The 14,902-nt window shown below is 57.8% G+C and overlaps 1 protein-coding gene across 1 annotated transcript in view; it reads right to left on the reverse strand.

The window, feature by feature from the left end:
* Positions 1 to 10,048: 10,048 nt before the first annotated feature.
* LOC144954027 (CAP-Gly domain-containing linker protein 3-like) overlaps positions 10,049 to 14,902 on the reverse strand; it is a gene marked incomplete at its 3' end in the record, with an annotated part of 35,949 nt that continues 31,095 nt past the window's right edge. The window contains exons 4-6 of the mRNA XM_078884609.1: positions 13,136 to 13,254; positions 12,135 to 12,371; positions 10,049 to 10,225 (exon numbers count right to left, since the gene is read on the reverse strand). Coding sequence (XP_078740735.1) covers positions 10,049 to 10,225; positions 12,135 to 12,371; positions 13,136 to 13,254 — 533 coding nt within the window. The remainder of the gene's footprint in view (positions 10,226 to 12,134; positions 12,372 to 13,135; positions 13,255 to 14,902) is intronic.

The following is a 14,902-nucleotide window of genomic DNA, read 5'->3' on the forward strand; positions in this document are numbered from 1 at the left end:
CACAGCGAGACACGCCCACTCACAGTGAGACACACCCACTCACGGTGAGACACGCCCACTCACAGTGAGACACACCCACTCACAGCGAGACACGCCCACTCACAGTGAGACACACCCACTCACAGCGAGACACACCCACTCACAGCGAGACACACCCACTCACAGTGAGACACACCCACTCACAGCGAGACACGCCCACTCACAGCGAGACACGCCCACTCACAGTGAGACACACCCACTCACAGCGAGACACACCCACTCACAGTGAGACACACCCACTCACAGCGAGACACACCCACTCACAGTGAGACACACCCACTCACAGCGAGACACACCCACTCACAGCGAGACACGCCCACTCACAGTGAGACACACCCACTCACAGCGAGACACACCCACTCACAGCGAGACACACCCACTCACAGTGAGACACACCCACTCACAGCGAGACACACCCACTCACAGTGAGACACACCCACTCACAGCGAGACACGCCCACTCACAGTGAGACACACCCACTCACAGCGAGACACGCCCACTCACAGCGAGACACACCCACTCACAGTGAGACACACCCACTCACAGCGAGACACGCCCACTCACAGCGAGACACACCCACTCACAGTGAGACACACCCACTCACAGCGAGACACGCCCACTCACAGTGAGACACACCCACTCACAGCGAGACACGCCCACTCACAGTGAGACACACCCACTCACAGCGAGACACACCCACTCACAGTCGAGACACACCCACTCACAGCGAGACACGCCCACTCACAGCGAGACACGCCCACTCACAGTGAGACACACCCACTCACAGCGAGACACACCCTCACAGGAGACACACCACTCACAGCGAGACACGCCCACTCACAGTGAGACACACCCACTCACAGCGAGACACGCCCACTCACAGCGAGACACACCCACTCACAGTGACACACGCCCACTCACAGCGAGACACACCCACTCACAGTGAGACACGCCCACTCACAGCGAGACACACCCACTCACAGTGACACACGCCCACTCACAGTGAGACACACCCACTCACAGCGAGACACGCCCACTCACAGCGAGACACACCCACTCACAGTGACAACACGCCCACTCACAGCGAGACACACCCACTCACAGTGACACACAGCCCACTCACAGCGAGACACACCCACTCACAGTGAGACACACCCACTCACAGCGAGACACACCCACTCACAGTGAGACACACCCACTCACAGTGAGACACGCCCACTCACAGTGAGGCACGCCCACTCACAGTGAGGCACACCCACTCACAGTGAGGCACACCCACTCACAGTGAGACACGCCCACTCACAGTGAGACACACCCACTCACAGTGAGACACACCCACTCACAGTGAGACACACCCACTCACAGTGAGGCACACCCACTCACAGTGAGACACACCCACTCACAGTGAGACACACCCACTCACAGTGAGGCACACCCACTCACAGTGAGACACACCCACTCACAGTGAGACACGCCCACTCACAGTGAGACACACCCACTCACAGTGAGACACACCCACTCACAGTGAGGCACACCCACTCACAGTGAGACACGCCCACTCACAGCGAGACACGCCCACTCACAGTGAGGCACACCCACTCACAGTGAGACACACCCACTCACAGTGAGACACGCCCACTCACAGCGAGACACACCCACTCACAGCGAGACACACCCACTCACAGCGCGAGACACACCCACTCAGAGTGAGACACACCCACTCACAGCGAGACACACCCACTCACAGTGAGGCACACCCACTCACAGCGAGACACACCCACTCAGAGTGAGACACACCCACTCACAGTGAGACACACCCACTCACAGTGAGACACACCCACTCACAGTGAGGCACACCCACTCACAGCGAGACACACCCACTCAGAGTGAGACACACCCACTCACAGTGAGACACACCCCACTCACAGTGAGACACACCCACTCACAGTGAGGCACACCCACTCACAGCGAGACACACCCACTCAGAGTGAGACACACCCACTCACAGTGAGACACACCCACTCACAGTGAGACACACCCACTCACAGTGAGACACACCCACTCACAGCGAGACACACCCACTCACAGTGAGGCACACCCACTCACAGTGAGACACGCCCACTCACAGCGAGACACACCCACTCACAGCGAGACACACCCACTCACAGCGAGACACACCCACTCACAGTGAGGCACACCCACTCACAGTGAGACACACCCACTCACAGCGAGACACACCCACTCACAGCGAGACACACCCACTCACAGTGAGACACACCCACTCACAGCGAGACACACCCACTCACAGTGAGACACACCCACTCACAGTGAGACACACCCACTCACAGTGACACACGCCCACTCACAGTGAGACACACCCACTCACAGTGAGACACACCCACTCACAGTGAGACACGCCCACTCACAGTGAGACACGCCCACTCACAGTGAGACACACCCACTCACAGTGAGACACACCCACTCACAGTGAGACACACCCACTCACAGTGAGACACACCCACTCACAGTGAGACACACCCACTCACAGTGAGACACGCCCACTCACAGCGAGACACGCCCACTCACAGTGAGACACGCCCCACTCACAGCGAGACACACCCACTCACAGCGAGACACGCCCACTCACAGCGAGACACACCCACTCACAGCGAGACACGCCCACTCACAGCGAGACACGCCCACTCACAGCGAGACACGCCCACTCACAGCGAGACACACCCACTCACAGCGAGACACGCCCACTCACAGCGAGACACGCCCACTCACAGCGAGACACGCCCACTCACAGCGAGACACGCCCACTCACAGTGAGACACGCCCACTCACAGCGAGACACGCCCACTCACAGTGAGACACGCCCACTCACAGTGAGACACGCCCACTCACAGTGAGAAACACCCACTCACAGTGAGACACGCCCACTCACGGCGAGACACGCCCACTCACAGTGAGAAACACCCACTCACAGTGAGACACGCCCACTCACAGTGAGACACGCCCACTCACAGTGAGACACACCCACTCACAGTGAGACACACCCACTCACAGTGAGACACGCCCACTCACAGTGAGAAACACCCACTCACAGTGAGACACGCCCACTCACAGCGAGACACGCCCACTCACAGTGAGACACACCCACTCACAGTGAGACACGCCCACTCACAGTGAGACACACCCACTCACAGTGAGACACACCCACTCACAGTGAGACACACCCACTCACAGTGAGACACGCCCACTCACAGTGAGACACACCCACTCACAGCGAGACACACCCACTCACAGTGAGACACACCCACTCACAGTGAGACACGCCCACTCACAGTGAGACACACCCACTCACAGCGAGAAACACCCACTCACAGCGAGACACACCCACTCACAGTGAGACACGCCCACTCACAGTGAGACACACCCACTCACAGCGAGACACGCCCACTCACAGTGAGACACACCCACTCACAGCGAGACACGCCCACTCACAGTGAGACACACCCACTCACAGTGAGGCACACCCACTCACAGTGAGACACGCCCACTCACAGTGAGACACACCCACTCACAGTGAGACACACCCACTCACAGTGAGACACGCCCACTCACAGCGAGACACACCCACTCACAGTGAGGCACACCCACTCACAGTGAGACACACCCACTCACAGCGAGACACACCCACTCACAGTGAGACACACCCACTCACAGTGAGACACGCCCACTCACAGCGAGACACACCCACTCACAGTGAGACACACCCACTCACAGTGAGACACGCCCACTCACAGCGAGACACGCCCACTCACAGTGAGACACGCCCACTCACAGTGAGACACACCCACTCACAGCGAGACACGCCCACTCACAGTGAGACACACCCACTCACAGTGAGACACACCCACTCACAGTGAGACACGCCCACTCACAGCGAGACACACCCACTCACAGTGAGACACACCCACTCACAGCGAGACACACCCACTCACAGTGAGACACACCCACTCACGGTGAGACACGCCCACTCACAGCGAGACACGCCCACTCACAGCGAGACACACCCACTCACAGCGAGACACACCCACTCACAGCGAGACACACCCACTCACAGTGAGACACACCCACTCACAGCGAGACACGCCCACTCACAGTGAGACACACCCACTCACAGCGAGACACGCCCACTCACAGTGAGACACACCCACTCACAGCGAGACACACCCACTCACAGCGAGACACGCCCACTCACAGTGAGACACACCCACTCACAGCGAGACACACCCACTCACAGCGAGACACACCCACTCACAGTGAGACACACCCACTCACAGTGAGACACGCCCACTCACAGTGAGACACGCCCACTCACAGCGAGAAACACCCACTCACAGTGAGACACGCCCACTCACAGTGAGACACACCCACTCACAGTGAGACACGCCCACTCACAGTGAGACACACCCACTCACAGTGAGACACGCCCACTCACAGTGAGACACACCCACTCACAGTGAGGCACACCCACTCACAGTGAGACACACCCACTCACAGCGAGACACACCCACTCACAGCGAGACACGCCCACTCACAGCGAGACACGCCCACTCACAGTGAGACACACCCACTCACAGTGAGACACGCCCCACTCACAGCGAGACACACCCACTCACAGCGAGACACACCCACTCACAGTGAGACACGCCCACTCACAGTGAGACACACCCACTCACAGTGAGGCACACCCACTCACAGTGAGACACACCCACTCACAGCGAGACACACCCACTCACAGCGAGACACGCCCACTCACAGCGAGACACGCCCACTCACAGTGAGGCACGCCCACTCACAGTGAGACACGCCCACTCACAGTGAGGCACACCCACTCACAGTGAGACACACCCACTCACAGTGAGACACGCCCACTCACAGTGAGACACGCCCACTCACAGTGAGGCACGCCCACTCACAGCGAGACACGCCCACTCACAGTGAGACACGCCCACTCACAGCGAGACACGCCCACTCACAGTGAGGCACACCCCACTCACAGTGAGACACACCCACTCACAGCGAGACACACCCACTCACAGTGAGACACGCCCACTCACAGTGAGACACGCCCACTCACAGTGAGACACACCCACTCACAGTGAGACACGCCCACTCACAGCGAGACACACCCACTCACAGCGAGACACACCCACTCACAGCGAGACACACCCACTCACAGTGAGACACGCCCACTCACAGTGAGGCACGCCCACTCACAGCGAGACACGCCCACTCACAGTGAGGCACACCCACTCACAGTGAGACACACCCACTCACAGTGAGACACACCCACTCACAGTGAGACACACCCACTCACAGCGAGACACACCCACTCACAGTGAGACACGCCCACTCACAGTGAGGCACACCCACTCACAGTGAGACACACCCACTCACAGTGAGACACACCCACTCACAGTGAGACACACCCACTCACAGCGAGACACACCCACTCACAGTGAGACACACCCACTCACAGTGAGACACGCCCACTCACAGTGAGGCACACCCACTCACAGTGAGGCACACCCACTCACAGCGAGACACACCCACTCACAGTGAGACACGCCCACTCACAGTGAGACACGCCCACTCACAGTGAGGCACACCCACTCACAGCGAGACACGCCCACTCACAGTGAGACACGCCCACTCACAGTGAGGCACACCCACTCACAGTGAGACACACCCACTCACAGTGAGACACACCCACTCACAGTGAGACACACCCACTCACAGTGAGACACGCCCACTCACAGTGAGACACACCCACTCACAGTGAGACACACCCACTCACAGTGAGACACACCCACTCATAGTGAGACACACCCACTCACAGTGAGACACGCCCACTCACAGTGAGACACACCCACTCACAGTGAGACACGCCCACTCACAGTGAGGCACACCCACTCACAGCGAGACACACCCACTCACAGTGAGACACGCCCACTCACAGTGAGGCACACCCACTCACAGCGAGACACACCCACTCACAGTGAGACACGCCCACTCACAGTGAGACACGCCCCACTCACAGTGAGGCACACCCACTCACAGTGAGACACACCCACTCACAGTGAGACACGCCCACTCACAGTGAGGCACACCCACTCACAGTGAGACACACCCACTCACAGTGAGGCACACCCACTCACAGTGAGACACACCCACTCACAGTGAGACACACCCCACTCACAGTGAGGCACACCCACTCACAGTGAGGACACGCCCACTCACAGTGAGACACACCCACTCACAGTGAGACACACCCACTCACAGCGAGACACACCCACTCACAGCGAGACACACCCACTCACAGTGAGACACACCCACTCACAGCGAGACACACCCACTCACAGTGAGACACACCCACTCACAGCGAGACACACCCACTCACAGCGAGACACACCCACTCACAGCGAGACACACCCACTCACAGTGAGACACGCCCACTCACAGCGAGACACACCCACTCACAGTGAGACACACCCACTCACAGCGAGACACACCCACTCACAGTGAGACACACCCACTCACAGCGAGACACACCCACTCACAGTGAGACACACCCACTCACAGTGAGACACGCCCACTCACAGTGAGACACACCCACTCACAGTGAGACACGCCCACTCACAGTGAGACACACCCACTCACAGCGAGACACACCCACTCACAGTGAGACACACCCACTCACAGCGAGACACACCCACTCACAGCGAGACACACCCACTCACAGTGAGACACACCCACTCACAGCGAGACACACCCACTCACAGTGAGACACGCCCACTCACAGCGAGACACACCCACTCACAGTGAGACACACCCACTCACAGTGAGACACACCCACTCACAGCGAGACACGCCCACTCACAGTGAGACACACCCACTCACAGTGAGACACGCCCACTCACAGTGAGACACGCCCACTCACAGTGAGACACACCCACTCACAGCGAGACACACCCACTCACAGCGAGACACACCCACTCACAGTGAGACACACCCACTCACAGCGAGACACGCCCACTCACAGTGAGACACGCCCACTCACAGTGAGACACACCCACTCACAGCGAGACACACCCACTCACAGCGAGACACGCCCACTCACAGTGAGACACACCCACTCACAGTGAGACACACCCACTCACAGTGAGACACACCCACTCACAGCGAGACACACCCACTCACAGTGAGACACACCCACTCACAGCGAGACACACCCACTCACAGCGAGACACGCCCACTCACAGTGAGACACACCCACTCACAGCGAGACACACCCACTCACAGCGAGAAACGCCCACTCACAGTGAGACACACCCACTCACAGCGAGACACGCCCACTCACAGTGAGACACACCCACTCACAGCTGAGACACGCCCACTCACAGTGAGACACACCCACTCACAGCGAGACACACCCACTCACAGTGAGACACACCCACTCACAGCGAGACACACCCACTCACAGCGAGACACACCCACTCACAGTGAGACACACCCACTCACAGCGAGACACGCCCACTCACAGTGAGACACACCCACTCACAGTGAGACACGCCCACTCACAGTGAGACACACCCACTCACAGCGAGACACACCCACTCACAGTGAGACACACCCACTCACAGCGAGACACACCCACTCACAGCGAGACACACCCACTCACAGTGAGACACACCCACTCACAGCGAGACACACCCACTCACAGTGAGACACGCCCACTTCACAGTGAGACACACCCACTCACAGCGAGACACACCCACTCACAGTGAGACACACCCACTCACAGCGAGACACACCCACTCACAGTGAGACACACCCACTCACAGTGAGACACGCCCACTCACAGTGAGGCACACCCACTCACAGCGAGACACACCCACTCACAGCGAGACACACCCACTCACAGCGAGACACACCCACTCACAGCGAGACACGCCCACTCACAGCGAGACACACCCACTCACAGCGAGACACGCCCACTCACAGCGAGACACGCCCACTCACAGCGAGACACGCCCACTCACAGTGAGACACACCCACTCACAGCGAGACACACCCCCTCACAGCGAGACACACCCACTCACAGCGAGACACGCCCACTCACAGTGAGACACACCCACTCACAGTGAGACACACCCACTCACAGCGAGACACGCCCACTCACAGCGAGACACACCCACTCACAGCGAGACACGCCCACTCACAGCGAGACACACCCACTCACAGCGAGGCACGCCCACTCACAGTGAGACACGCCCACTCACAGTGACACACACAGAGACACGCCCACTCACGGTGAGACACGCCCACTCACAGTGAGACACGCCCACACCACAGTGAGACACGCCCACCCACGGTGAGACACGCCCACTCACGGTGAGACACGCCCACTCACGGTGAGACACGCCCACTCACAGTGAGACACGCCCACTCACAGTGACACACACAGAGACACGCCCACTCACGGTGAGACACGCCCACCCACAGTGAGACACGCCCACCCACAGTGAGACACGCCCACCCACGGTGAGACACGCCCACTCACGGTGAGACACGCCCACTCACGGTGAGACACGCCCACTCACGGTGAGACACGCCCACTCACAGTGAGACACGCCCACTCACAGTGAGACACGCCCACTCACAGTGAGACACGCCCACTCACAGTGAGACACGCCCCCTACCTACCCCCCCTCCCACCCCCTCACCCACCCTCCCACCCACCCACCCACCCACCGTGCCCCCCACTAAGAGTCTCTCACCGTGTTTGGGGGGGCACGAGAGGTAGTGGTGGCCCCCCACTGAGCCTCACCGTGTTTGGGGGGGGCACGAGAAGTAGTGGTGCCCCGCCACTAAGTGTCTCTCACCGTGTTTGGGGGGGCACGAGAGGTAGTGGTGCCCCCACTGTGCCCCCCACCCACTCACCCCCCTACCCACCCACCCACCCACCCCCCCACCGAGCCCCCCACTAAGTGTCTCTCACCGTGTTTGGGGGGGGCACGAGAGGTAGTGGTTGCCCCCCACTGTGCCCCCCACCCACTCACCCCCTACCCACCCACCCACCCACCCACCGTGCCCCCCACTAAGAGTCTCTCACCGTGTTTGGGGGGGCAGGAGAGGTAGTGGTGCCCCCACTGTGCCCCCCACCCACTCACCCCCCTACCCACCCACCCACCCACCCACCGTGCCCCCACTAAGAGTCTCTCACCGTGTTTGGGGGGGCACGAGAGGTAGTGGTGCCCCCACTGTGCCCCCCACCCACTCACCCCCCTACCCACCCACCCACTCACCCACCGTGCCCCCCCACTAAGAGTCTCTCACCGTGTTTGGGGGGGCACGAGAGGTAGTGGTGCCCCCACTGTGCCCCCCACCCACTCACCCCCCTACCCACCCACCCACTCACCCACCGTGCCCCCCACTAAGAGTCTCTCACCGTGTTTGGGGGGGCAGGAGAGGTAGTGGTGGCCCCACTGTGCCCCCCACCCACTCACCCCCCTACCCACCCACCCACTCACCCCCCCACCGAGCCCCCCACTAAGTGTCTCTCACCGTGTTTGGGGGGGCACGAGAAGTAGTGGTGGCCCCCCACTGTGCCCCCCACCCACTCACCCCCCTACCCACCCACCCCACCCCCACGAGCCCCCCACTGAGTGTCTCACCGTGTTTTGGGGGGGCACGAGAAGTAGTGGTGGCCCCCCACGGTTCCGTTGTTCTTGCCGAGCGGCTGCGGGAGCTCCACCCCCACCCACTGTGCCCCCCACCCCCTCACCGTGCCCCCCACCCCCCACGAGCCCCCCACTGAGTGTCTCACCGTGTTTGGGGGGGCACGAGAAGTAGTGGTGGCCCCCACGGTTCCGTTGTTCTTGCCGAGCGGCTGCGGGAGCTCCACCCCCACCCACTGTGCCCCCCACCCCCTCACCGTGCCCCCCACCCCCACGAGCCCCCCACTGAGTGTCTCACCGTGTTTGGGGGGGCACGAGAAGTAGTGGTGGCCCCCCACGGTTCCGTTGTTCTTGCCGAGCGGCTGCGGGAGCTCCACCCCCACCCACTGGCCAGACGCGAACTCGGCAGGGCCCAGGAAACGCAGCCAGCCCTGCTGCACAACCACAACCACAACCACAACAACATTAGCTACAACAACAACAACAACTACAACCACAACAACATTAACTACAACAACTACCACAACCACAACAACCACAACAACAACAACCACAACAACCACAACAACTACAACAACAACTTTAACTACAACAACTACCACAACAACAACAACAACAACATTAACTACAACTACAACAACCACAACAACAACAACAACAACATTAACTACAACTACAACAGCAACAACAACAACAACATTAACCACAACAACAACAACCACAACAACAACAACATTAACCACAACAACAACAACCACAACAACAACATTAACTACAACAACATTAACTACAACTACAACAACCACAACCACAACAACATTAACCACAACAACTACAACCACAACAACCACAACAACATTAACCACAACAACTACAACAACAACAACAACAACAACATTAACTACAACTACAACAACAACAACATTAACAACAACATTAACAACAACAACATTAACAACAACAACATTAACAACAACATTAACAACAACAACTACAACAACCACAACAACAACAACCACAACAACAACATTAACTACAACAACAACAACATTAACTACAACAACATTAACTACAACAACAACAACATTAACTACAACAGCAACAACAACCACAACAACATTAACTACAACAACATTAACTACAACTACAACAGCAACAACAACTACAACAACAACAACCACAACAACATTAACTACAACAACATTAACTACAACTACAACAGCAACAACAACTACAACAACAACAACCACAACAACATTAACTACAACAACATTAACTACAACTACAACAGCAACAACAACTACAACAACAACAACCACAACAACATTAACTACAACAACATTAACTACAACAACAACAACAACACTAACTACAACAACATTAACCACAACAACATTAACTACAACAACTACAACAACCACAACAACATTAACCACAACAACAACAACAACAACAACCACAACAACAACATTAACCACAACAACAACAACAACAACAACCACAACAACAACATTAACCACAACAACTACAACAACCACAACAACAACATTAACTACAACAACTACAACAACCACAACAACATTAACCACAACAACAACATTAACAACAACAACATTAACAACAACATTAACAACAACAACTACAACAACCACAACAACAACAACCACAACAACAACATTAACTACAACAACAACAACATTAACAACAACATTAACAACATTAACTACAACAACCACCACGTTAACTACCACCACAACAACCACAACCACTATAACAACAACCACTATGACGAAAACAACCACCACCATCCTCTTCCCCCCCACCACCCATCACCACCCCCATCACCACCCCCACCACTCCCCCCACCACTCCCCCCACCACTCCCCCACCACTCCCCCCACCACTCCCCCCACCACTCCCCCCACCCCCCACCACCACTCCCCCCACCACTCCCCCCACCACTCCCCCCACCACTCCCCCCACCACTCCCCCCACCACCCCCACCACCACTCCCCCCACCACTCCCCCCACCACTCCCCCCACCACTCCCCCCACCACTCCCCCCCCCCCCTCCCCCCCTCCCCCCCTCCCCCCCTCCCCCCCCCCTCCCCCCCCCTCCCCCCTCCTCCCTCCCCCCCTCCCCCCTCCTCCCTCCCCACCTCCCCCCACCCACTCCACCCACTCCACCCACTCCCCCCCTCCCCCCCCTCCCCCCCCCCTCCCCCCCTCCCCCCCTCCCCCCCCCTCCCCCCCTCCCCCCCCCTCCCCCCCCCCTCCCCCCCTCCCCCTCCCCCCCCCCCCTCCCCCCCTCCCCCCCTCCCCCCTCCCCCCCCCTCCCCTCACCATCCCACCGGGCAGAGCCACCATCTGCCCCAGCTGCAGCCCCAGGGTGGCCATGAGAGCGGCTCCGGGCATGTTGTCGTGGTTGTGCAGCGTGGCGCGGGGCAGCGGGCACACCAGCGGCATCGCCTCCAGCAGAAGGCGGCGGAGGGCTCCGGAAGCCGCCGTGCCCTCCGAGAGGTCGAGGGGCAGGTCGGAAGGGGGCGGCACCATCTCGGCCGCCACCTGGCCCCGGGAATTCTGGGAAGGGAGGGAGAGAGGGGCGGGTTCGAAGGTTATTCCGCGAAGGGGGCGGCAGGTCGAAGGTTATTCGGAAGAGGGCGGCAGTTCAAAGGTTATTCGGGGTGGCATCATCTCGGCCGCCACCTGGCCCCGGGAATTCTGGGAAGGGAGGGAGAGAGGGGCGGGTTCGAAGGTTATTCCGCGAAGGGGGCGGCAGGTCGAAAGGTTATTCGGAAGAGGGCGGCAGTTCAAAGGTTATTCGGGGTGGCATCATCTCGGCCGCCACCTGGCCCCGGGAATTCTGGGAAGAAAGTGGGCGGGAGGGAGAGAGGGCGGGTTCGAAGGTTATTCCGGAAAGGGGCGGCAGTTCAAAGGTTATTTAGAAGGGAGCGGCAGGTCAAAGGTTATTTAGAAGGGGGCGGCAGGTCAAAGGTTATTCAGAAGGGGGCGGCAGTTCAAAGGTTATTCAGAAGGGGGCGGCAGGTCAAAGGTTATTTAGAAGGGGGCGGCAGTTCAAAGGTTACTCAGAAGGGGGCGGCAGTTCAAAGGTTATTCAGAAGGGGGCGGCAGGTCAAAGGTTATTTAGAAGGGGGCGGCAGTTCAAAGGTTACTCAGAAGGGGGCGGCAGGTCAAAGGTTATTCAGAAGGGGGCGGCAGGTCAAAGGTTATTTAGAAGGGGGCGGCAGTTCAAAGGTTACTCAGAAGGGGGCGGCAGTTCAAAGGTTACTCAGAAGGGGGCGGCAGTTCAAAGGTTATTCTGGCAGGTCAAAGGTCGCACTGACCCTGCAGGAGGGGTCGGCTCCGTGCTCCAGCAGCGACTTGACGGCCGCGACGCACAAGTTGGAGGCGGCGACGTGGAGAGCCGTGCCCCCTTCCACGTCCACACACGGCGCGTTCAGGTCTAGAGAGACACAGAGACACACAGAGACACACAGAGACACAGACACACACAGAGAGACACACACAGAGACACAGAGAGACACACACAGAGAGACACACACAGAGAGAGACACACACAAGTTGGAGGCGGTGACGTGGAGAGCCGTGCCCCCTCGCACGTCCACACACGGCGCGTTCAGGTCTAGAGAGACAGAGACACACAGAGAGACACACACAGAGAGACACACACAGAGACACAGAGAGACACACACAGAGACACAGAGAGAGACACAGAGAGACACAGAGAGACACACAGAGACACAGAGACACACAGAGACACAGAGAGACACGCAGAGACACACAGAGACACAGAGACACACAGAGACACAGAGACACAGAGAGACACACAGAGACACAGAGACACACAGAGACACACAGAGACACAGTGAGACACAGAGACACACAGAGAGACACAGAGACACACAGAGACACAGTGAGACACAGAGACACACAGAGAGACACAGAGACACACAGAGACACAGAGACACACAGAGAGACACAGAGACACACAGAGACACAGAGACACACAGAGACACAGAGACACACAGAGACACAGAGAGACACAGAGAGACACAGAGACACACAGAGAGACACACAGAGACACACAGTGACACACAGAGACACACAGTGACACAGAGACACACAGAGACACAGAGACACACAGAGACACAGAGAGACACAGAGAGACACAAAGACACACAGAGACACAGAGACACACAGAGACACAGAGAGACACAGAGAGACACAGAGACACACAGAGAGACACACAGAGACACACAGTGACACACAGAGACACACAGTGACACAGAGACACACAGAGACACAGAGACACACAGAGACACAGAGACACACAGAGACACAGAGACACACAGAGAGACACAGAGACACACAGAGACACAGAGACACACAGAGAGACACAGAGACACACAGAGACACAGAGACACACAGAGACACAGAGACACACAGAGACACAGAGAGACACAGAGAGACACAGAGACACACAGAGAGACACACAGAGACACACAGTGACACACAGAGACACACAGTGACACAGAGACACACAGAGACACAGAGACACACAGAGACACAGAGACACACAGAGACACAGAGAGACACAGAGAGACACAGAGACACACAGAGAGACACACAGAGACACAGAGACACAGAGACACAGAGAGACACAGAGACACACAGAGAGACACACAGAGACACACAGTGACACACAGAGACACACAGTGACACAGAGACACACAGAGACACAGAGACACACAGAGACACAGAGACACACAGAGACACAGAGAGACACAGAGAGACACAGAGACACACAGAGACACAGAGACACACAGAGACACAGAGAGACACAGAGAGACACAGAGACACAGAGACACACAGAGAGACACACAGAGACACACAGTGACACACAGAGACACACAGTGACACAGAGACACACAGAGACACAGAGACACACAGAGACACAGAGACACACAGAGACACAGAGACACACAGAGAGACACAGAGACACACAGAGACACAGAGACACACAGAGAGACACAGAGACACACAGAGACACAGAGACACACAGAGACACAGAGACACACAGAGACACAGAG

This window comes from Lampetra fluviatilis, unplaced genomic scaffold (genome assembly GCF_964198595.1).
Source record: "Lampetra fluviatilis unplaced genomic scaffold, kcLamFluv1.1 SCAFFOLD_648, whole genome shotgun sequence".
NCBI lineage: Eukaryota > Metazoa > Chordata > Hyperoartia > Petromyzontiformes > Petromyzontidae > Lampetra > Lampetra fluviatilis.